Raw genomic sequence first — 25,194 nt, forward strand, 5'->3', positions numbered from 1 at the left:
TTAGTATCCAGACATCAGGGGGAAAGGAGGTCCCTCCAAGGGGTCTCGGGGCAAGAGGAGCTCTGTGAAATCGGGGGCCAGCATGGGGTCAGGCGGGAAGTCCGAGGCGGAGGAGCCCTGAGGCCTAGTCGGGTCCAGGGCTGGGACAGGGGCCTGGGCAGCGGGGATGTGTCCCTGGGAGCCCTGCCCAGGGACCTGCCTGGTGGGCCCGAGGCTGGAGACACTGGGCTCTGCTGCCTGAGGGGTCAACGCGGGGCTGTGCACAGGGGAGCTGGAGATGCCTGGGTCCCCTGGGAAAGCAGGGCCAGCAGGGACAGGAACCCGGGCCCAGGTGGGGACAGGGTCTAGGACAGATTCAGGGGTGGGGGGGTCTTGGTCCATGGGCACGGCGCAGGCTCCCCGACCTCGTCCATTAGGCAGTCCCTGCAGCCTGGAGTGCTTGGCTCTGCGGTTCTTGAACCACACCTGGAGGGAGGGACAGAGTGGACAAGGAGGAGCTTTAGAAGGGCTTGTCTCTGGCCCAGGTGCGGGGCTGCTCCCGGGAGAACAGTGGGCCTCCTACCCTCCCTATGGCCCAGGCCCAGTTCCAGGCCCCTGGGGTGCCGGGTGCAGGAGGCTGCAGGGGAGGGTGCAGAGGCAGGAGGGGCAGGGCTTGGACACCACGGAGCCCAGGGGCCAGGAAGGGGCCTCCCCCAGAGGGTCCCCCACCTTCAGAGGCCCTGAGTTCTGGTGCCTGGTGACCCAGCAGGGTTTCAGACTGGGCAGGATGGTGTTGGCTGGTTTGTACAGCACGGGGGTTGGGGTGAGCTCGGGGTCCAGCCCTGGGTCTACACGGGGGGCCCCTTGCTAGCTGTGGGAGCCAGGGCAGCACTGGGACCTCTGGCCTCAGTCTGCTCAGCTGGAGCCCGGGAGGGCGGGGAGGTGGCCCAGGAGCCCAGGCCCCAGGAAGTGCCACCTTCCCGGTGGATCTTGGGAAGACTGGGGACATGGAGGGGGTGCCGGGGGACCCAGAGTCATACCTGCACTTGGTGCTCCTCCAGATGGAGCCTGGCCGCCAGGGCCAAGCGTTCCTGGTAGCTAGGGTACTGGTTCGTCATGAAATGTCTCTCCAGCTCCTGCAGCTGTTCCTTGAGGTACACGGTGCGATCCCTCCGGGTCTTCCGGAGGTTTGGGGTCAGCCCGGGGCCTGGTGCAAGGAGAAACAGGGTCAGGTGAGTCACAGACACGGCCCCCAGTTGGCCCAAGACCCTTCCTCTGCCTGGGCCAGTCCCTTGTGAGCCCATGGGAGGCTCAGGACAGAGGGTGGGGGGCACAGCTGTGGACACGGGGTGGCATGTGGACCAGACGCCCCGGGCTCAGGTCCTGGCTCTCCACCTTCCAGCCAACTCCCTGTACCTGCCTGCTAATCCAACGTCCCAGGTCCACCAAGTCCCCCCAGCGCAGGGTGGGATGCCCCCGCCCGGACAGAGGATGCCCCCTCTGAACGCCCAGAAGGCCTGCGCAGCCCCAGCCCCAGCCGCAGCCCCAGCCGCAGCCGCAGCCCCAGCCCCAGCCCCCGCCCGCCCCCGCCCGCCAACCCGCCCCGGGCCCAGGCGCACCCGAGGGAGAGCCTGGCTCCTGCATCGTCTCCGCAGCTCTGCTGTCTGCTCGTGAGGCGCTGCCCCAGGACCCGAGCTTAAATCCCACCCCCAAGCTGTGCCCACCCAGACACACCCAAGGGTCCCGGGACCCTCCCTCTCTCACCCACCCTCAGCCCCGCCCCCGGAGGAGTCACAGTGAGTGATTAATCCTTTCCCCCTTGAGCTGGGGGGGGGGGGGGGCTGGGACCTCGGGGGCAGGACAGCCTTGGCCCCGCCCTCAGGGGGCTCTAGCCCCGGGGAAACCCACCGTGCGCATCGTGCGGTGAGGGGGGGGCGGGTCCCCATCCCAGGAAAGGGCCCCTGGTGTCACCCCATCCCTTCCCAGTCCTGGGACCCCCAGTCCCTCACTTCCAGGTCCAGCCTCCATCCTCTCCCGCCTGGTAGGTCCGGGGGCCTCTCCCCTTGCCCCCAACACCGCTCTCACCTTCTGGTCCCTTCTCTACGTGGCCCCCACGTCCACGCTGGCCCCCAGGGTGCCTTGAGGTCCCTGAGTTCCTGTGGGATGAAGGCCGTCGGGGGTGCAGGGGGGGTGCAGGGGGACGGCTGCCCCTGGCTCTTGGTGAATGAATGAGGGGGGCTGCTCTGTGCGCGGGTCGCAGGAGCCTGGGGCCCCGGGAACCAGCCCCTGGAGCTACCCGCACCCACATGTAGACCTCAGACGGGGCTCCTCGCGGCGCAGGGCCCTCCCGGGACTCCCGGCTTCCAAGGCCCAGGCCCCGGGGACCGCCTTTATCTTCACCAACGCTGGCGAACAGCAGAGGTGATGGAACAGCACGAGGCAAAGCAAAGGGGACTTGGTGTTGGAGGTTTGTCTTGCTCCTTGAACTGCCTGGGGCCTCAGGTGGCTCTACCATGACTGGGCATTCGCGCTCCTTCCTTGCTGCTCTTTTTCTTTTTTCTTTTCTTTTCTTTTTTTAATTCAAGTAGTTAACATATAACATGCTCCTTTCTGGCAAGATTTTGCCTTAATTTATCTTTTTTTTTTTCCTCCTCTTTTGGGCAGGTGGGAACAGGAGAGTCGCCAAGTCAATGGCTCTGCTGTCAACAAGGGAGCATCTAGCAATTTCCTTGGTCCAGAAGATGTGACTGGAGGCCACCTTCTCTGTCATTTTTAAAAGAAATGAAATGTAATATTTTGTTGGTAGATTGGCACAGATTGAGAAGAGGGGTCATGCCTGGATTGGTGGATGGGGGATGAGGAATCTGGCCTTCTCCTGCTTTTGTAATGTAGGGTGGTTTGGTGGGGTTTTTTAAAAGATTTTATCTATTTATTTGACAGAGAGCACGAGCAGGAGGAGCATCAGAAGGAGAGGGAGAAGCAGGCTCCCCGCTGAGCAGGGAGCCCGACGTGGGGCTCGATCCCAGGACCCGAGGATCATGACCTGAGTGAAAGGTAGACGCTTAACAGACTGAGCCACCCAGGCGCCCTGGCAGGGAGGTTTTTGAGACAAATTTGATCCTATCTGTCAATGCCCTTGAGCAGAAGATCATCAGACCTCAGCAGAGGACACAGCAGGTGCACGTGCTCTGTCCAGACCCTGGGTAACTCCGTGCTGTATAGCCGGACCCTTGGGGGTCAGAGCACAGTTGACAAGGTTAATGGGGCAGGGAGCCGGAAATTACACAGAAGATCAAGTTCAAAATTAAACAAAGCATATGAACATTGTTTTTGTAGGTCTAGCTTATAATGTTGATCCTCTACTTAGGGTTCCTTAGTGGAAAGCACCGCACCAAACAGGCAGGACACCTCATAAAAGCTCTGGGAACACAGTTTTGACCAAGAAAATAATGCCCCTGCCTCCTAGATTTCGCTGTCTAGCAACTCATTTGTCCAACAGAGGCGTGAATGGATGGATAAGCTCCCCTATGCTATGAAAATAGAGAATTCAAATATAGGAAAGTCAAGGCAGCACCATTCAGAATAGCAAAAAGGTGGAGATAAACCAAAGTGTGCATCCACTGATGAAGGCATACAATGCCGTATAGTCACACACTGGAATGTTATTTAGCTCTAACCATACAAGGAGGGGAGAACTGACACATGCTGCAACACGGGTGAACCTTGCAAACGTTGCGTGAGGTGAAAGAAGCCAGACACAAGAGGCCACACGGGTATAATTCCATTTCCACGAAACGTGCACAATAGAGAAATCCAGGGGTACAGAAGGTACATTGGTTGTTCGCCAGGAGCTGGGGGAGGGGAAAATGGGGACTACCTTGAATGCTTACATATGTAGATATGTATCAATTTAAAAATACATTAATGAAATGCTGATTATATTGCCCACCGGACTGATGATCAGAGTGACAGCTTACATCTGGAGCTGATGGGGTGGAGGGTGGGGAATTCCGCTTTTGGTCACCATTGATGGAGTCCAAAGAATTTTTGGAGATTTTGGAATTGGTGCCAGTAAAGATCTAATAAAGGATCAAATGAGCACAGTACCCTCTGACTCGGTGGTTCTATCATTAGAGGTTTATCCTGGGAGAATGCTTGCCCGCTGTGAACAAGTGCCAGTGCAGCTCCCTGAGATTTCAAGTAATTGAGTTCATCACAGGCGTCCGTGTTCACCAACAGGAGGGTGATTAAGTACTTCTGGGCCATCTCAGATTGCAGAAAGCTAATTAACAGTGAACAGGAATCAGGGGTAGAGCTTTGAGTCACAGAATAATATCTTGATGATTTGTTTTTGTTTTTAAGATTTTATATATTTATTTATTCATGAGAGACACAGAGAGAGAGAGAGGCAGAGACACAGGCAGAGGGAGCCTGATGTGGACTCGATCCCGGGTCTCCAGGATCAGGCCCTGGGCCGAAGGCTGTGCTAAACCGCTGAGCCACCCCGGCTGCCCAGTTGATGATTTGTAATGTATTTTTTGTTTTGTTTGAGTGGCGGAGGTCTGTCTTCTTTTTGCTAAATAAACATGTCCTGCACACAGCATTCCAGTTGGGTTTTTGGTTTTGGTTTTTACTGTGTCTGTCACCTTGACTAGAATTAGAAAGGCACAAAGTTAATGACTGACCGAGCCTGCAGTTGCTGACACCCGATAACGTCTCAGGCACTTTGTTCATTTCTGAGAATGTATGCAGTTAATAAGCACACTCAAAAGATGACTATACATTTACATATATAATATATTTAACAACAACAGCAAAACATCCAGCAAAAATCAATTACCCAGGGATTATGGAGAACGTCAGATGCTCTCATTTTCTCTCTTTTCTACATGTTACTATTATTAATTAATTTGTTTAATTTGCAAGCAGGAAAACAAGGGCAATTCCTGGCTTTGGATGCTGCATGGGGCACATCGATGCTTGGCCCTCCGTTTTTCTGACCTGATTCCTTCCAGGGCTGGATGGAAACCGGCTAGGAGAGCGGGAGTTCCTCACTGGGCTTCCCAGATTCAGATGGATGGGAGGTTGTCAGTGGCCCAAAACCTGCCCGCACAGAGACGAGGTGGGAAGGGTGTTGGTGGAATGTGTGCTAAGATGAAAGGATTAACCAATTGATTTTTTTAATTCAATCAGAACAGAAACCATGGCTCCCTCCCCATCTGTCAATTCCTTATCTCCTCTGCCACCCTTCCCGGGCAAACCCTGGTTTTGATCCTCTGTGTGGCTGACTCATCTCCACCTTCTGCCCCCAAGATGCTCTCAGACACCCACACACCTCTCTGCTCCCCGTGCAACGGAGAGGCATCACTCCCTGAGGGGGAGGGGGCCCAAGGGAGGGGGGGGTCAAAGAAGAACAAGAGGAGCTTTGAAGACAACATTGGAGGGATGAAGGTGGGGAATTTGGTCTCTGCCTTCTAGAAGATTCTGGCCTAACTTTCTGTGACCGCCATTCCTGCCTGTGTCTCTGGGCTTTGCTCTTCTCTCCTTTCATTTTTGAAATACACGCCATCCTCACTGGTCACGCATTCTGTGTTTACGAATCTGCCTCCTTACTAAGATGTCTTTGTCACCCCAAAACACATACTCCCCACATTTTCCTGGTCATTCACAGACACATGCAGAGCAGTGAAAAAATCGAGTCATCGACTTCCTGTTGCTTCCAGCTGCCTTTTCGTTTCAGCTCTTCTACTGTTAACCAGTGTCCTTTTGAGGAATATTTAGTGCCACATTTTTTTTTTTTTTGGTATTTCTGTGCTTTTAAAAATTGTGCTAAAAATATATATAAAACGCGATTTTTATCATTTTAACCATTCATAAGTATACAATTCAGTGTCATTTAATGCAATCACAATATTGCATAACCATCACCACTGCCCATACTTAAAACTTTTTCGTCCTCCCTGGACAGAAACGAGAACCTCTCCCTTCTGCCCTCCTTCAGCCCCTGATAATGTCCAATCCATTTTCCATCTCTATGAATTTGACTAAGTACCTCACATAAGTAGAATCATGTGATATTTGTCCTTCTATGTCTGGCTTATTCACTAAACATAATGTCTTCATTTCTTAAAAAATTTTAAGGTTTTTTTTTTTTTAAGATTCCATTCATTTATTCATGAGAGACACACAGAGAGAGGCAGACATAGGCAGAGGGAGAAACAGGCTCCCTGCTGGAAGCCCAATGTGCGACTCGATCCCAGGACCCCAGGATCTCTGCCTGAGCCAAAGGCAGACACTCAACCACTGAGTCACCCAGGTACCCCAAAGGTTTTATTTTTAAGTAATTTCTACCCACAACGTGGAGCTCAAACTCATGACCCCGAGATCAAGAGTCACTCTCTTCAGCCAACCAGGCATCCCAGAATAATATCTTCAATATTCCTCCATGCTGTAGTGTGTATAAACATGCCCTTTCCTTTTCATGGCTGTATAATATTCCTTTGTGTGGCTAGACCACATTGTGTTTCTCCATTTACCTGCTGATGGATACTGGGTTGTTTCTGGCTATTGTGAATAGTGCTGCAGCCGACATGAATATACATGTATCTGTTTGAGCATATAATATACCTAGGGGTAGAATTGCTGGGTCATAGGGCATTTTTGTGCTCGCTATTGGTGATTGCACTGTTTAAAATGCACAGCACCAAAGTGCTGTCCAGTATTCCAAGGTGCAAGAAGGCTGGGATGTGCCCAGGGAGAAAATTGGTACATTAGATGAGCTTCCTTCAGGCAGATGTGAGTGCTGTTGGCCATGAGTTCTACATGAAGGAGTCAGTAATAAATATTAAATAACAGGTCTTTAAACAGAATGCATTAAACAAGGTGATATACCCATGAGTTCATGAAAATGTGACCAGAGGCTCGTAGGAAACTATGAGCAGGACCAAATTTGCTAATTTGGTGTTTGAGGTGACTTCATAGGACATAACTACTCGAAGGATCACAGCAGAGCATGTTAAAAGTCAACTTGTGGGACACCTGGGTGGCTCAGTCCATTAAGCATCTGCCTTGGGCAACCCCAGTGGCCCAGCGGTTTAGTGCCGCCTTTGGCCCGGGGCATGATCCTGGAGACCCGGGATTGAGTCCCACATCAGGCTCCCTGCATGGAGCCTGCTTCTCCCTCTGCCTGTGTCTCTCTCTCTCTCTCTCTCTCTCTCTCGGTGTCTCTCATGAATAATAAATAAAATCTTAAAAAAAAAAAAGCATCTGCCTTTGGCTCAGGTTATGATCTCAGGGTTCGGGATCAAGCCCTGTGTCGGGGTCCCTGCTTGATGGTGAGTCTACTTCTCCCTCTCTGCCCGCCACCCGCCACTCATACCCTCTCTCTCTCTCTGTCTCTCAAATAAATAAATAAAATCTTTAAAAAGATAAAAAAAAAAGTCAACTCAAAGTGTGCTAGGGTCGCTCAGGTGGTTAGGTGCCTGAGTCTTGATCTCAGCGTCCTGGGTTCAAGACCCACGCTGGGCTCCATACTGGGTGTGGAACCTACGTAAAAAAAAATAAATTAAAAATCAACTCGAATCTGAGCTTTACAGGAAGGGGCTATGATAAGGTCCAGGATCTAATCAGGTGAGGGAGGAGTTCCAAGAATTCCCAGCCAAGTGCCAAGTACACAGAAAGAACCTAGTGAAATGCTGGTCCCCTGACCAGACAGCCACCTGCCTCCCAAAGTTCTTCTTGATGTCTCAAGAACCTGTTCAGAAGGTTCTAGAAAGAATGTGGTTCGTGAGTTCCTTGTCAGGGACGGGAGGAGGGTGTCATTGGGAAGAGGCCCAGAACTTTCATCCAATGCTAAAGGAACTGACCGTCCTAGTGACTACCTGTTCCTCTGCTCTGGAAACCCTTCCCTAGTCTAACCACTGTCCATGTTGCTGTATATGAAAGAAGGTGGGGGCAGCCAACATCCATCCCCTAAAAACACACATGCCAAGAATTGATAATTCTGGAGGAGAAAAGGGGGGTCTCTGTGGAAAGAAGATATCTGAAAATGTAGGCAGAAGGGTTAGGTTCTATGGTGACCATGGAGGTGAGAGCCAAAGGTGGGAAACACTTTCCAGGCATGGGGTACAAGACACCTTGTCTTCCAAGTGTCCCCCTCTCCCCGTCTCCTCCGGGCATCTCAGTGTGGAGAGCTCCTCTCAGACCTCCTCGTGGGGTTTCAGATCAGCAGAAGTAGTTTTCATTCTGTCCTGACAGTCTGTCCATCTCCCTCCCCCCACAGCCTGTCACGTGTCTCCCCCCTATCCCTCCCCCAAATCTGATCTAATTCTCTCTCTGCTCTGCTGAGGCGGGCCCAGCCTAAGAGGATTGGAGCATTTGCTAAATGGGACTAGGACAGGGTCAGAGAACCGGCTGGTGGGGAGACCCAGGAGCCAGGACAACCACAGGGGGGCGGCAGAGAAGATAAGGAGGCTGAGGAGCAGAGAAGGGGTGGGGGAACAGAATGGGGCACCACCTGGGTGTTTAGGAAACTATATACAAATGGTTAGGAGGGGCCCAACGTTGTTGATTTTCAAAATTCATCATGAACCTATGTCCTAATTTTCTATCCACTCTCCCCTCTCTGTCCCTTTGGAAGTAACAGGGGGTTCTGGAGACCAGGAAAGGAGGTATGGGTGTGGGAGTCTGGGGGCATTGGACTAGGGCCCTCAGAAATTACCTGGGAATGTTCTGGAAAGGTCTGATCTGTCAGGAATCTATGCAGGAATTTGAGGTCTGCTTCTGGCATGAAGCAGCATGCAGCTTTGGGGTGTTGAGGTAAAGCATTAAAAAAAATTTAGCATAGAATTTTTTAAAAATTTTTTTTTATTTATTCATGAGAGACACAGAGAGAGAGGCAGAGACACAGGCAGAGGGAGAAGCAGGCTCCATGCAGGGACCCCAATGTGACAACTCGATCCCAGGACCCTGAGATCATGACCTGAGCGAAGGCAGACACATAACTGACTGAGCCACCCAGGCACCCCTTAACATAAAACTTTAAATACATTTTTTTTGTATTTACTTTTTCAAAATACATTTTAAATAAATATAAAAATATTTAAAAATATGTTTTAAATTCCTCAGTTTTAATGTCTGATACAGTAAATTGTGATTGACATAACCAATATCGATAGAGCTCTCTGGGTCCTCATTAGCTTTCAAGAGCCAGAGAGGACCCCAGGGAGTGTCCATCCTGGTGAAAGCACCCCCGTTCCGACCCAGGGCACAGTTTTGATGGCAAACTAGCCAAGGCCCAAATACTGTCTCTATTCATCATTAGTTGTGTGTCTCTGGGCCAAGCACTCCTTTCTCTGAGTCTGTTGTCCTCCGAGGAAGACTAGAGTTGATAATCTCACCTCCAGAGCTGACGACGTGCCCAGTATGCACACCTCAATGGAGGGTCCAGTTGTTACATTGAAATACGCTCCCGAGCTTGGTCAAAATCCCCTCTGCAAAGTATGGGGCATAACTCGCCCTATTTCCCTGGCTTCAGGGGTCTCTGAGATATGGGACTTACAGGGCTAAACCAGGACAGTCACAAGAAAACCGGATTTGTTGGTCACCTCACCCCTATGTCCTTTAAGAGACCCATCTTTTGGGAACCCTATGGTTCAGTCACTACAGGGCTCATGTCCCTAGGATCTGAATTGCTTTTGGGGCCCAAGGTGTATTCTATATATGCGTGTACATACACACACACACACACACACACACACATAATGTATATATAATAACATATAATGTCATATGATATATAGTGATATATAATATATAATTATGATACATATGACACACATATGCACCTCCATCTATCTACATCTCTTTTATGTGTGAAGAAGAGTACTTTTTTTCTTTTGAGAGAGAGAGAGCACACAAACAGGGAGAAGGGGCAGAGGGAGTGGGAGAAGCAGACTCCCCGCTGAGCAGGGAGTCCCACATGGGACTGGATCCCAGGACCCTGAGATTATGATCTGAGCCAAAAGCAGACACTTAACCGACCGAGCCACCCAGGCCCCCAAGAAGAGTACATCTTGTCAAACCTTTACAAAGTGAGCACACTCAGTTATCAATATCTAGATCAAGAAATGGGACACAACCAGTGGAGCCTGGGTGCCTCAGTTGGTTAAGCGTCCACTCTTGATGTCAACTCAAGTCATGATGTCAGGGTCATGAGATCGAGCCCTGCAATGGGCTCACAATCTGCAGGGAGTCTGCTTGAGATTTTCTCTCTCGCTCTGCCCCTTCTCCCCTCTAAAACAAATAAATCTTTAAAAAAGAGAGAGAGAAAGGGGCACAACTAGCCCTCCAGAAATTCTTCTTGTGTCTCCGCCATCTGCTCCCCCTTCCTTCACCAATGGCAACCATAATCTTGACTTCTAACCCCATAGATTTTGGGTTCCAGATGTAATTTGTATAAATGGGACCATCTCTGTCCATTGTATGCTCTCTTTTCGTGCTTGGCTTCTTTTGCTCAGTGTTGAGTTGTGAAACTCATTTGTGTTTTGCATGTCTCATTATGCCTTTTTTTTCATTGTGGAAAAGTAGCTCAAAGGGTGTCTCAGGGACCCTATGGGGGGTCCCTGAGACACCTATGGGGGGGTGCTTACCAAATCAAAACTACTTTCATAATAATGGTAAGATAAAACCAGCCTTTTCAACCATTCCCTGGCTAGCCCACAGTGGGTTTTCCAGATGCTGCAAAATGTACCTCAACAGAGCAAATGAACGCAGTAGCAGCTGTGGAGACCCGGCTGTCTGTCTACTGTTTGATCTGACACTAAAGAGATTTGCAAGACTGTAAACAGTGCACCTCTTCTCATGAACTCCTTTCATCTCCAAAAAGATAGTTATTTTTTCATTTAGAAGTATGTCATTTTATGTTAACATGTCACAGGTTTATTTCAAATGAACTGAATACATTAAATATGGTTTTTATGTTTTAGTCCTCAGTTTTAATTTTTAATGCAGTAAATGTAGTGGATACAACCCATGTAAAAGTGCTCTTTGGATCTTGGATGACTTTTAAGTATGTAAAGGAGTCATGAGACCAGCAAGTTTGGACCTGTCTCTGGACAGGATTATTCTGCTCTGGATGGGTCTTTGAATAGCTTCCAGTTTGGGGCTATTGCAAAGATGTGCTCTGAATGCTCTTCTCATCTTCTCCATGAAATAAGTACCTGTTCCTGTTGGGTATGGACCAACGGATGAAAAGGCTGAGTTATACAAAAGGCATACATTCAACTTTGAAGGATATGGCCAAATGGCTTCCTAGAGTGGCTACAAGCTACAAGCTTACGAGCTCATCAACCATGTGTCAGTCAACACTTCAAATTGTCAGTCTTTCATTTTAGCCATCTGGTGGGACACAGAGGTATCACTGTGAGGTTTTAATATTCATTTGCCTGGTGATTGATGAAACCGTGCCCTGTGTTCGTGCATTGATGGGCCACTTACTATCCTCGCTTCTGAAATGCCTGTATAAATCTTCTACAACCTGGGTGAATTTCAAAGTAATATGATGTTTCATAATCCCAAAGGGTGGGCTGAGGGAGACCATACTCCCTGCCCTGGGGTCTCACCTGTGGGACCCAAGGCTGGCCCCTGGGGCTCCTGATGTTCAGCAGCCACTGGGCCCAGGCTCCCATCCAAGCAGGTGCTCTGACAGGTGAAGCCTGAAGGCTCATACCCACTTTGTGGGTGGTCAAGGAGATAATCCTATTTACAGGTGGGGAGGAAGGAGCCTGCCCCCCAGTCAGACAGCTGACAAGCTAAGGACCTCCAGTCGCAACTGCTCAGACACTGCAGTGTAGTAAAAGACAGGCTTTAAATCCAGACTCACGTGGCACCACATTAGTCCTGGCGAGACTCTCCCAGCTCATTGGGGCTCGCCCTTGCTCTGCAGCCCTGACAGTTCCCCTGTCCAGTGAGGACAAAAAGCTGGAGTGGATGCCACCTTGCCCAATATGGGATGTGGAGAAAACCTGGATTTGGGAAGACAGTTGGATCCTGAGCTAACCAGCTCAGCAATAATGTGATTCCTATAACATCATGTATCCTAAACACTGCTGGGTACTCCAAAGTCTGACCTCACTGACTCCTGCAACAATCACAGGTCTTTGGCTCTTTCCCTAAAACCACACCCCACCTCTGCCCTGTGGGATGAGTGTCTCTGCCCCTCTGCCATTCACTCAGTCCTTCATCCACCCCTTTATTGAGCACCTACTGTGTGCTGGGACTGTCCTAGACAGACAAGGTCCCAGCTCTCCCCAAGCTATGTCCTCTGAGAGGGGCAGAGGAGAGACAAGAGGGTGGTAAGAGTTTTGCAGAAAAGAAAGCAGACCGAGTGAGCTAGGGAGCTACAGGATGCAGGGGGAAGGTCCCTCACAGTCTAACTTACTCCCTCCTCGTGCAGTCCAGGGCCTGGACCGTCCTTGAAAAACACCAAGATTCTTTCCCTTTCTACATCACTCTTGGCCATTCAATCCCTAAACAAATGAATCTTGATTTCATCTTCATAGCTCTCCTCTCTCTCTCTCTCTCTCTCTCTCTCTCTCTCTCTTGTCTCCCAGCCCTTCGATTTCCAGCAGTATCTGTCACCCTTGGCTGCCCCAGGACCCTGTCTCGGGCTGGGCATCATGACCTCCCGTCTACTATGGGCTCCTTCCCTGAGCTTGGCTAGTTTGCAGACAGGAGGAGACGGGCGGGACAAGAAAAGGACTGAGTGGTTAGAGGCCAGATCGCACAGAGCTCAGCACAAGATGGGTTTGATCTTCCTACCGAGAGCAGAGGCTCCCCGCACCTACGGGGAGTAGAGGTGGGGTGGGGGCGGGGCTTCGCGAGGGGCGGGGCTTCCGCTGCCGGTCCTCCTGCGGGGAAACCCTGCTGTGGCTCCCAGCGGTCCAGGTGGCGTGAACAGGTTTACCCCAAGAGGAGTGATATTTCCCTCAACCTCTTTTTTTTGTTTTGTTTGTTTTAATTGAGGCAAAATTTACATTGAGACAATGCACCCATTTTAAATGATTAGTTTGATGGGGTTTTGACAAATTGGTGCTGTCATGTAATCACTGCCCTTTCCAGATCTACAATATTGCACTGCCTGCCAAGTTTCCCTTATGTCACTCTGCAATCAGTAACCCCTCTCCACTCCAGGTCTTATCATCTTGACCGTTGTGGCCTGCCATTGTGGTTTTAATTTGTGTTTCCCGGATGACAAATAATGTTGAGTATTTTTGTGTCTGTGCACTCATCGTCCATCAGGATATCTTTTATGAAGTGTCTCTTCCAGTTGTTTTATCATTGAGTTGAAGCAGCATTATGTATTCTGGATGTAAGGTCTTTGCCAGCTCTACGTTTTGCAAATGCTTTTTTTCTAACAGACTGCAGCTAGCATTTTCTCGTACTTAATGATGTTTCTTGAAGAGTAGAATCTTCCAGTTTTGATAAAATCTAACTTATCAATCTTCTATTTCATGATGATTGCTTTCTGTGTCTTAAGAGACTCTTTTGCCCATCTCATGTCAAGAAAAATATTTCTGTGTTGTTGGTTTTTGTTTTTGTTTTTTTCCCACCTCTAAGAATGTTATACTTCAGTTTTTCACATTCAAGACTGTGATCTATCTCAAGTTAATTTTTGCGTATTGTGATTGAGTTTTATTTTTTCTTAGTAGATATTCCATTGTTCAAACATGACTTGTTGAAAAGATTTCCCTGTTGACTTGCCTTGGCATTTTTGTCAAAAATCAATTGACTATAAAGTTTTGGCCAATTTCTAAACTATCTGTTCTGTCCCATTGATTGGTTTGTCCACCACATGCAATATCACGCTGTCTTGATTACTATGGAATTACAGTAAGTCCTGAAGTCAGGTAGTATAAGTTTCTAGCTTTTTTTCCAAGATTGCTTTGATACTCTAGATTCTTAAAATTTTATTTTTTAAAAAAGATTTTATGTATTTATTCATGAGAGACACAGAGAGAGAGGCAGAGACATAGGCAGAGGGAGAAGCAGGCTACCTGTGGGGAGCCTGATGTGGGCCCCGGGATCACGACCTGAGCCAAAGGCAGACGCTCAACCACTGAGCCACCCAGGTGCCCCCATATTGACATATCTTAACAATGTAGAGTCAACCAATCCATGGTTTATTTCTCTCTTGACTTGGGTCTCCTTTAACTTCTCCCAGCAATATTTTGATGTTTGCAGTGTGACAATTATCTGAAAGGATTTAGGGATGGATTGCATGTGGGAGGTGAGGAAAAAGGGAGTGGGCAAGGCTAAATGGCAAAAATCTCCTCCTGCTTCACTAGTGTAGATAAGAAAGAAAGCAACTTCCCCCCAGGGGATCCAGCTCAGAAGAAGGGCCTAGATTTGGACTCAACTGCCTCCAGGTTCATGTGCATGACCTTCTGAGACCCACCTCTCCAAACCCGCCCACCCTGGGGGGCTCTGGCCCCAATGGCACATTGGTGTATAGTCCCAGGAGGAGGTAATTAGGGAAGTTGGCACTTTTCTCCCTTGGAACTGTAAGGACCCTCTCTCCCTCTCCTGCTGGGCCTCCTTTTCCTTCCCTGTTCTGATGGGCCAGGGTGGACTCTGAGCAACACTGGATTCTCCCAACAGTAGCCTCCTGTCTGGTCCCTGAGGGTCAGATAGCCCCTCCCTCTCTCCCTGTCACCCCTGGCTCTTCAAGCTAATGAGACCTGCCCTGATTCCCCAGCCAGGCTGCTGGCCTTAATCACCCCCAGCAGGAGGTTTGTGGGGGTGGAGAAAAAAAGAAACCCTTATGGTGAGACACAATGACCCAGCCACCCGTCAGGATTACCACCATCTCAGGCATGCCTGTGTGCGCAGGTGTGTGCATTCGTGTGCACACTTGGGTGCATGGCGAAGTAGAACAGACCCAGGTAGAGACAAAGAGAAATCAGAAGTGCAGAACAAGAGAGGTTACCAAGATAGGGAGAAAACAGAAATGGAGGGAAAATCGGGAGAAAAAGACCAAGAATCAAAGAATAAACGGACGGGTGGGAGAAAAAGAGAAAGAAACAATAACAGAGGGGATCCCTGGGTGGCTCAGTGGTTTGGCACCTGCCTTTGGCCCACGGCTCAATCCTGGAGTCCCGAGATCGAGTCCCGCATCGGGCTCCCTGCATGGAGCCTGCTTCTCCCTCTGCCTGTGTCTCTGCCTCTCTCTCTCTCTCTATGTCTATCATGGATAAATAAATACATCTTTAAAAAAAAAAAAAAAGAAAGAAAGAATAACAAAGCTTGGAACTTGGGAGGTTGGATAAAGAAGCACAGAGGTCCAGAGGGTAGGATGGAGTTGCGGAGACAGGTGGACAGACAGGGAGACAGAGACAGAGAGATATAGGTGCACAGAGACAGTCATAGAGAGAGAAAGGGAATGAATGAGAGATCAGCGACCAAGAGACCAAGACAGAAATGCAAGTAAATCAGTCAAGACTGGGACAGAAGGACACAGAGATGGGGAATTAAGGGGGGAGGGGGGCACACATGCAAAGGAGCAGGAATGGCATAACCTGAGACCCAAGGAAGAGAGAAACTGAAGCACAGAGATCCCAAAGACCAGTAGCGGCAGGGGTGGGGGGCAAGAGTGAGTTGGAGAAGCTAATGTCTAGTAGAGACAGAAAAGTCAGAGGCCAGAGTGATAGAGGCTGAGGCAACAGAGAAAAGGGGAAACTGAGGTACAAACCATGAACAGGGGCACCTGACTGGCTCAGTGGTTGAGTGCCTGTCTGCCTTTGCCTCAGGTCATGATCCCAGGGTCCTGGGATGGAGTCCTGCATCAAACTCCTTGTGGGGGGCCTGCTTCTCCCTCTGCCTGTGTCTCTGCCTCTCTCTGTGTGTCTCTCATGAATAAATAAAATCTTAAAAAAAGAAAGAAAGAAAGAAAGAAAGAAAGAAAGAAAGAAAGAAAGAAAAGAAAGAAACCACGAACAATTGGGCCATACAGGTTTGAATTAATTGGCAGACAGAATGTTGGGGAGAAAAAGAGTGACCCAGAAGGAAGGCAGAAAGTCCCACACCCCTAATTTTTCAAATGATTTTTCAGCAACACCCAGCATTTCTCTCCTTCCTTTTTAATGGGACACCAAAGCTGGAGGGACATCAGTTAGACCACAGAAAGAACTTCCCTGAAGAGTGGGGTCCGGGTCACAGGCGGGAGCTGGGGCTTCCCATCCCCATCAACCTTAATTGCCAAGATGTCAGTGGGGAGGAGGAGGGGAGGAGATTAGGCAGACGGATGGGTGCCCCTCCCCCTCCCAGCCAATGTCACCTCCTGGCGTCCAGTCAAGTCCCCCACCCGGGGCCAGGATTACCCTCTGAGATCCAGGCCACAGCAAATGACATCACTCCCAGCCAGGGCTTAAAATCTCCCCATGTGAGGGGACCCATTTCCTTCAGCCTCTGCCACCTGAGGACTCTGACTCCAACCAGGTCCTGGGCCACCAGGAGAGCCTGACCCTGTTTTTGGAAGGTGAGTGTCTGCAGGAGGGGCAGAGGGGATGGAGGGAGAGGGAGTGAGAGAGGGAAAACTGGGGACAGAAGTTGGGTTCCTTTTACCCTGGACTGTGTTCTCAGTGGCTGGCCCCACAGGAGCTGGTGGGACGCATGTGTGATGTTTGCTGCGGAGTCATATAGGGGATGAAGGTCCCATCCTGGTGTTTGGAGGTGCAGGGTGGCTGGGAGCAGGGCATGAGGGGATGGAGTCAAGCAGCTTGTTGGTGAGGTGACACAGCCAGGCTCTCCCAGCGCCTGGGGCTGGGGACTTCTCACCCCTGCTCCAAGGCTACTTCCCAACAGTCTCCCTATTATGTTCTCTTTAAAATTCGACACTGCCTGAAACTTTCTCTTCGTTTGTGCCTTTATTCACTGACCAGCCAGTGCCTGGCATGTGGTTGGAGTGCCTGTTTATTTGTTGAGTAGCAGTGAAATGACAGAAATAGAATCCAAGAACCACTTGCCTGCAGCAGGAGGGAGGAACGGTGGACTCTCAGGTGGCCCAACGGGGGGCCAAGAATGCAGTGATTCTCGGCTCACGTGCTGGTAGAGTGATTATGTGGAGGCCTCCCCATCCTAGAGACTCCTACTTTCCTACATCCCATCTTGGTCAGGAGCATGTATAGCTCAGCTCCTTGTCCTACTGGATGGCGGAGCTACTGGGGGCGGCAGAGACTCCACAAAGGAGGACCTTGAACGTGGCTGAGCTGGGGGTGTCTTGCCAGGGCTGATGTGAGGTCCTCTGAGTCTGGGCTTAAAGCCTGCCTTTGACTCACCACGAGGCCTTGGGCCATTCATGTGACCTTCCTGGGTCTCAGTTTCCCCATTCCCTAAGTGGTGACAGTAATAAGTTGCCATGATGAGTTGCCATGATGATGTGACACAAGGAACCCATGTCATAGGCCTGGACTGCAATGAGCCCGGGAGAGGGAGCTGACTTTATCTTGCTTTGGGGGATCAGGGGCAGATTTAGGGGTAGAGAGCAGGGGACTCTACTGAACCCTGGCTTCTTCCTCTGTGAAGTAAGGATCGTAATAGGACCTGCCTTGGAGGAAGTTTGATTGGGATTATTGTTCCCTGAAATCTTGTGCCCAAGACCTTCAGTGAAGTGTCTAAGTAGTGGAGGATCCCAATAGGAGGTCCTTCTGGTTGTCACCTGCCTCACTGTGAGGTGGGTGTTACCTTCCTCTGCAAACCTCAGCCTCGGTTTCCCCATCTGTAGAATGGGATCATCTCCTCGCCCACCCATAAGGTGAGTGTGAGCCTTCAGGCCTCACTTGCCAGAGCATCTGCTCAGATGGGAGCCTGGATTCAGTGACTGCTTGGGGAGCCCCAAGCGCCAGCCTCAGGTCCCACAGTCTTGTCCCCAGGGTGGGGAGCGTGGTCTCTCTCAGCATCATTGCCTTGAGCTTTACCGGACGGGACGATGATAGGGTTCCAGGTTTATTGTAGGTTCTCAACACGGCAGATGTAGTTGTTGCTGTCTATGCTCCTTGGGATGGGACACAGAAAGCCTGTGTAGATTGAGAAAATTCTGAGGTCGCAATACCACTGGCAGGTGTCTCATCTTGTTGTCAGAGAGAAATTTCAATGAGTGTCCGACACTATTTGTTATTATTCTTGTCCACAAAACACTTGTTGGTTGTCCAAGAAGGGGGCAAATCCTCCATCCCAGGGAGGAGGGGTCACTGTCATTACCAGATGCTAGATCTTGGGCGAGCACCTTCCTCACCCTGGGCTCCGATTCCCTGTCTGTAGGGTGGATCATCCCAGGGAGAGGATGCTGGGTTTCCAGGAAGGCCAACCATGTAGCCTGGCCAACCTGGCACATAGACAATGGGGGAAGACAATGAGCTCGGTTGCTCTTGCTCCAGGCCCTGCCCCTGGTCCCTAGCTGGGCAGTTTCACAACTGTTTCCATGCTCTCCAGAAGCTCCAATGAAGCATCATCACCCCCTTGGAGAAGAGGGAGGGGACAGAGGGAACCCAGGTGGGATGCTGGGAGAACAGCCTTTGGGAGCCTCCAACCCAGGGTTGGAATCCCGGGTCCCCCCAGTCAGCCTGTGTGTACGACCCTGGGCAAGTCACCATGCCTGAGTCTGAAAATATTCCCATCTGTGAAATGGGAGTGTAATGGTAATGCAGAGTCTGCCTCCCAAGGCCATGCTGAGGATGTTAGGGCGTCCTACATAGAGAAGGCTTGTGCGTGAGTTAGCTCTAGCTGTGTAAAGAGTTACACTGAAACTTAGCAGCTTAAAACAACAAACATTTATGGTCTACAGTTCCTGAGGGACAGGGATCTGGGGCGCTTCCACTGGATGATTCTGGCTCAGGTCTCTTCATGCTCTTGTAGTCCGATGTCGAGGAGGGCCGAGTCCTTGGCAGCCTTGCCTGACACTTTGGAACTGACCTTCCCCTGGGGCTTGGTCTTATGGCTGTTGGTGGGATGCCTCAATTCCTGGCCACCTGGACTCCCCCCCCCTCCAAGTTCCCCCACAGGCTTGCTTGTGCATCCTCATGATACCGACTGGCTTCCCCCAGGGCAGCGCCAGCCTTGGAGGTCACCTTGTCATTTCTGCAATACCGAATTGGCAGCCCATGGCAGTCCTGCTCTGTGAGAGGGGACAACACCAGGGGGTGAATAGCAGGGTGAAGATTATTGGGGACATCCTAGAATGCCCATCAATTCTTCAAATTTAAAGCATTTTTAAAAAGATTTTATTTATTTATTTGTGAAAGAGAGAGAGCTAGCACAGAGGGAGAGGGAGAAGCAGGCTCCCCACTGAGCAGAGCACTCTATCTGAGGACCCTAAGATCATGACCTGAGCTGAAGGCAGTTGCCTAACCAACTGAGCCACCCAGGAGTCCCCTTAAAGCGGTTTTTGCTTTTATTATAACCATCAGCACTGAACTTCCCCTTGACTTTCCTTTCCAGGCTCCACATCATCTGGTTCACTCCCCAGCTCCTGGGTCACCTCCTTACTGAGAGGTCTTTCCTTACCCTTCATCTAGATGAAGGTCTTACCCTTGGCCCAAGCCCTGTCACTACCCCAATACCCCATTTCATTTTCCCAGAAGTTCAATCCCATGAGAACAGAGAAGCCATGTGCCTCATTCCTTGCCATATCCCCACCTCCTACAACATGGTGGAATCTCAAAAATATTTCCTGGATGGGCAGTACAATCCCAAATGATGATAAATAGGAAGAACACCATCCCCCAAGTGGGATGAGAAGGACAGGCTAGTGGGAACAAGAAGGGAGAAGATGCTAAAGCAAAGTTCTTCTGTTTTTTATTTTTACTTATTTCTGAAATATTGGTATGTGTGAGAGAAACAGAGACAGAGACACAGAAAGACAGAGAGACAGAAAGAAGGAGAGAGAAATCCATTTTAGGGCAGCCCCGGTGGCTTAGCGATTTAGTGCCGCCTTCAGCCTGGGTGTGATCCTGGAGACCCAGGATCAAGTCCCATGTCAGGCTCCCTGCATGGGGCCTGCTTTCCCTCTGCCTGTGTCTCTGTCTCTCTGTCTCTCTGTCTCTCTCCCTGTGTCTCTCATGAATAAATAAAATCTTAAAAAAAAAAAAAAAGAAATTCAGTTTAGCATATGGGATGGCTCCCCAGGGAATTTATGTTTGAGGTGAAACCTGTAGGAGGAGAAGGGGTTAGCTGTGATGGGGACCAGACAAGAGGTATTCCTGGTCCAGAGGACAGCTTATGCACACAACCAGAGAGGCTGCCCTCATCTTTGTGAAGGAGCACTAGGGAGCCATGGAAAGGGTTTCATGGTTTTTTGCTGGCTTTTTTGTTTTGCTTAGATTTTTATTGTTGCTTATGTTTTTGAAAAGCTTATATCTCCTTATGGTTACAAAGCAATCTAAATTGTAAAAACAAGGCATGAATATAGCACCCCCCTCCAGAGGCCCTCACTTCAATATCTTGTGTCCTTCCTGGCAATTTTCTGTGCATACATATGCTATATATATAGTAAATATTATATATAATTGCTGCCTTGTTTTAAAAATCACAAATAGTAGGCTGCTACACACACTGCTCAGCACTGTACCTTTTCCTTCGAATATATTTAATATATGTTGCATATGTATATATCATATAATATATATTAAGTATCTACTTTGGTAATGTAGGATATCTAACACACACATACACACACACACACATGCACGCTCCTTTTGTCAAAGTGTAATTTTAACAAAATTGAACAATCTGATTCTCAGATGCATACAGAATACACCCCAGATCCAAGATTTGTTGAAGTTATTAAATGAGGAGATCAGCTGTTTCAAAGGGGAAGTCAAGAAACAGAGGCTAATACAGTTCTTCAGGGAATGAGCTAAAAACACAAAGAAAACTGGACAGCAGGGCAGCAGCAAATCCTCTGTAACCCTGAGGTTATCCTTTCTGCCCGAGACAAATCATTCACAACCAAACTTCTGCAGGTTGCCATTTACCTTATCAAAGTCCAGACCCTGATCAATAAGGAATAGGAACCCGAACAGAGATCCAGTCCCTTAAAAAATGAAATAACTCTTGGGCTGGGAGGGGTTCCGTTAAACAGGCTCCCGGGGTGATCTAGAAATGACACACCATAGCTACTTTTTTTTTTTTTTTAAGATTTTATTTATTTGAGAGAGAGAGCATGAGCAGTGGGGAGGCAGAGGGAGAAGCAGACTCTTCTCCAAGCAGGGAGCCCGATGCAGGACTCCATCCTAGGATCCTGAGATCACGACCTGAGCCAAAGACAGATGCTTAACCGACTGAGCCACCCAGGTGCCCCCACACTGTCACCTCTTATTGCCAAATTTAGGATCATTTCTTTTAACTGACTAGAGAGCTCTGAAACTCAGCTCACAGCAGTCTTATATTTTTTAGTGATTTCATGGTATTCCCTTGAATAAAGGTGCTGTAAGCTACTTGCATAATTTACTCAATACATCCCCTTTGGTGGACATAGAGGTTGCTTCCACATTTTGGTGATTATACACGTGTGCATTAGAAATCCTGGTGTGGAGCCTGTGCAAGCTTCCAAATGACAAGGGGCACCCCCCCACCCCACCCTGCTATGCGGCACCCATGGTGTCAGGTGCTAGTTTAAGGAGCTGATACACATCATGCATTTGCCCTCCCAACTACCTAAAGAGGTAAATGCTATCTGCATTCCCATTTTCCCTTGAGGGGACTGAGGAGCTCTGAAGGCAAATTGCCCCAAGGGCTGACTGGGAGAACTATGATGGCATCGCATCGCACTCTGGTAAATGCTTCCAGTTTGTTCCATTGATGCTCACCATCTCCCCATCAGACACGGGACCATTTGTTTCTTCACACCCAGGCTGGCACTGGGGCTAACAGATCTCTGTTATCTTTTTGCCCACCTGGCGGGTCACACGTGGTGGTGGAAGATCATCCTTCACTTGTTTGCGTGCCACTCTGCCTACCCAGTTTGTCGGGGACTTTTCCAATGTGTATGGGGAAAACCCCATCTCTAGAAACCTCCCCATTCCAAGCAGGCCGGGACAGCTGGTCCCTTTGCTGTCCGTGATTCTGTGCCAGGCTGGACATCTTTTCTGGGGTCGTAGGAAGACAAGCTGCTGGAGAGGGAGTGGCAGGATCTAATGTAAAGGACAGAGTGGGCATAAGGGCTTCCACTTAGGATGCGCATTACCGCTTCAGCTGGTTTTATAGATGGAGTCTTGGGGAAAAGCTCTACCCACCTTAAGAGGAAGGCCATTTTATAGGTGTGGAAACTGAGGCACGGAGAGATTAGGTGCCCAAGGTCCCACACCTAAGAAGAGTCTGAAGCAGGACTTGGACCTAAGCCTGCTGGTAACCATGCAGTAACTGGGGAGTATCTGAGTGCCCCCTCCTTTCTTGCAGGCCCGCAGACCTGGGCCACAGTATCCCCAAAGATCATGATGGCGTATATGAACCCGGGGCCCCACTACTCGGTCAACGCCTTGGCCCTCAGCGGTCCCAGCGTGGATCTGATGCACCAAGCTGTGTCCTATCCAAGTGAGTACGGTCCTTCTCCCGGCCACCTCAGTTCTTGGTCGCCCCTGGGGTCCCTTGTCCTTGGGAAGAAGATGGGAACTTACTGGGGTGACATCGGAGCCACACACCAGCCGTATGTAGGCATTTGCATGTGCCAAAAACTTCTCCTAAGCTTTTCTACACTATCGGGGTGTTCATAGCAATTTGGGATATGGTTCCCTCTTTTACATACTTTATATTCTAGGAGTAGTTGAATACTCTGTGGCATGTTTCTTTTCTTTTCTTTCTTTTTTTTTTTAATATTTATTTGACAGAGTGCGCCCACAAGGCGGGGAGGGGCAGAGGGAGAAGCAGGCTCACCGCTGTGCAGGGAGCCCGATTCAGGGCTCCATCCCAGGATCCCGGGACCATGACCCAAGCTAAGGGCAGATGCTCAACCGTTGAGCCATCCAGGCGCCTCTCAATGGCATGTTTCAACTGAACATGTCTTGGTACATAAAAACTTTTAGAAAGGAGATAAAAGTCAAACTCATACACTTTCTAACAGGGCTAATGCCTGTTCTCAAGCTGAAGCATGAGCCCCAAAATGACAGGAAAAGAGGGGCCCCATTTCCCAGGGGGACAGAGTGAGGTCTACAAGGTCAGGGAAGAGGTACAAACTGCTTTTGGGGAGATGAACCCCCCAGAAAGGGCTTCCCGACATCCTATGGAACCTTAGGGCCTCCCGCAAGTGGACAAAGAGAATGGGAGGGCCAGGTCACCCGACAGTCCCGTCACCCTGTCCCCATCTTAGGTGCCCCAAGAAAGCAGCGGCGGGAGCGGACCACCTTCACCCGGAGCCAGCTGGAGGAGCTAGAGGCTCTGTTCGCCAAGACTCAATACCCGGATGTGTATGCTCGAGAGGAGGTGGCTCTGAAGATCAACCTACCTGAGTCCAGGGTTCAGGTGCGGTGTTCTAGTCCCTGGGCCCCTTGCAGCCCTTCCTGGGACCCAGAGTGAAGGGACAGGGGGCGGGGGGGTAATCATAGAGTAACAGCCAAAGTCATGTATGGTCCTAATAACTCCTCACCCTCATCACTGTCCCTTACACTTCCCTCCACCCTCTTTGCCAGCCACACCTGCTGGTTCCCCTAACACACCTCCCAAGCACACCCTGGCCCCAGGCCCTTTGTACTCCCTGTTCCTTCTACCTAGAAGGTTTATTCCCCATCACTTTGCTCAAGTCTTTGCTTATCAACAAATCAGGTCACTGTGTCCTTCAATGAGACCTAGACGGACCTTTGCATTTAAACTTACAATGTCCCCCGGCACCCCACTTTAGTGCCCCCTCCTCTAGCTCAGTTGGTTCTTCCACAGTACCGATCTTCTAAAATATGATGCAATGTACTTACTGTTTATTTATAATCTGTCACCCACAACAAGAATATCAGCTCCACGGATGTAACCCCAAAGTAGTAGTTCATGCATGTTTATTAATTATTTTTTAAGATTTTATTTATTTATTCATGAGACACAGAGAGAGAGAGAGAGGCAGAGACACAGGCAGAGGGAGAAGCAGGCTCCATGCAGGGAGCCCGATGCGGGACTCAATCCCGGGACTCCAGGATCACGCCCTGGGCCCAAGGCAGGCGCTAAACCGCTGAGCCACCCAGGGATCCCCATTGCATGTTTATTCATTGATTGAAGGGATGGGTGGATAAGTGTACATATGTGCGTTTGTATGATAGTATGTGTGTGTGCACAATTATATACACAACTGCATGTGCGCTTATATGTATGTACATATGATTGTGTGTGTGTGTAATTGCAGATGTGAATGACGGGACGGACAGATGGATGAATGGATGGATGGATGGACAGATAGAGCACCCCATAACTGACGGCAGGGTAGGGGCATGTGACTGTGGTGTGTCTCACTAATAAACACCATCATTCCAGGGAACCATGGAGGATACTCCGGGGCTCCCCCCCCACTCACCACCCCATCTCCCCTCTTCCCCCCAGGTTTGGTTTAAGAACCGCAGAGCTAAATGCCGGCAGCAGCGCCAGCAGCAGAAACAGCAGCCTCAGCCCCCCGGCGCACAGACCAAGGCTCGTCCTGCCAAGAGGAAGGCAGGCATGTCCCCAAGATCCTCCTCCGACGTCTGTCCAGACCCCCTAGGCATCTCAGACTCCTACAGCCCCCCTCTACCCGGCCCCTCAGGCTCTCCTACCACGGCCGTGGCCACCGTGTCCATCTGGAGTCCAGCCTCAGAGTCCCCTTTGCCTGAGGCCCAGCGGGCAGGGCTGGTGGCCTCGGGGCCACCCCTGACCTCCACACCCTACGCCATGACCTACGCCCCTGCCTCTGCTTTCTGCTCCTCCCCTTCGGCCTACGGGTCTCCGAGCTCCTATTTCAGTGGCCTGGATCCCTATCTTTCCCCCATGGTGCCCCAGTTGGGGGGCCCAGCCCTCAGCCCCCTTTCAGGCCCCTCCGTGGGACCCTCCCTGGCCCAGTCCCCCACTTCCCTGTCAGGCCAGAGCTATGGCACCTATAGCCCCGTGGACAGCTTGGAGTTTAAGGACCCCACAGGGACCTGGAAGTTCACCTACAACCCCATGGATCCTCTGGACTACAAAGATCAGAGTGCCTGGAAGTTTCAGATCTTGTAG

General features: G+C 50.1%; 2 protein-coding genes across 2 annotated transcripts; one reads left to right on the forward strand and one right to left on the reverse strand.

Moving 5' to 3' along the window:
- Positions 1–1,692, reverse strand: LOC144311019 (tetrapeptide repeat homeobox protein 2-like). The gene is made up of 3 exons (XM_077892921.1): positions 1,599–1,692; positions 1,020–1,186; positions 1–465 (listed from the first exon to the last, which is right to left on the reverse strand). Exons 1-3 carry the CDS (start codon positions 1,621–1,623, stop codon positions 1–3), a joined length of 657 nt encoding a protein of 218 aa, XP_077749047.1. The 5' UTR covers positions 1,624–1,692.
- Positions 1,693–22,463: 20,771 nt separating this feature from the next.
- On the forward strand, positions 22,464–25,194 carry CRX (cone-rod homeobox). Its single transcript, XM_077862567.1, has 3 exons — positions 22,464–22,563; positions 23,336–23,487; positions 24,547–25,194. Exons 1-3 carry the CDS (start codon positions 22,464–22,466, stop codon positions 25,192–25,194), a joined length of 900 nt encoding a protein of 299 aa, XP_077718693.1.

Source organism: Canis aureus, chromosome 1, assembly GCF_053574225.1.
Source record: "Canis aureus isolate CA01 chromosome 1, VMU_Caureus_v.1.0, whole genome shotgun sequence".
Classification (NCBI taxonomy): Eukaryota; Metazoa; Chordata; class Mammalia; order Carnivora; family Canidae; genus Canis; species Canis aureus.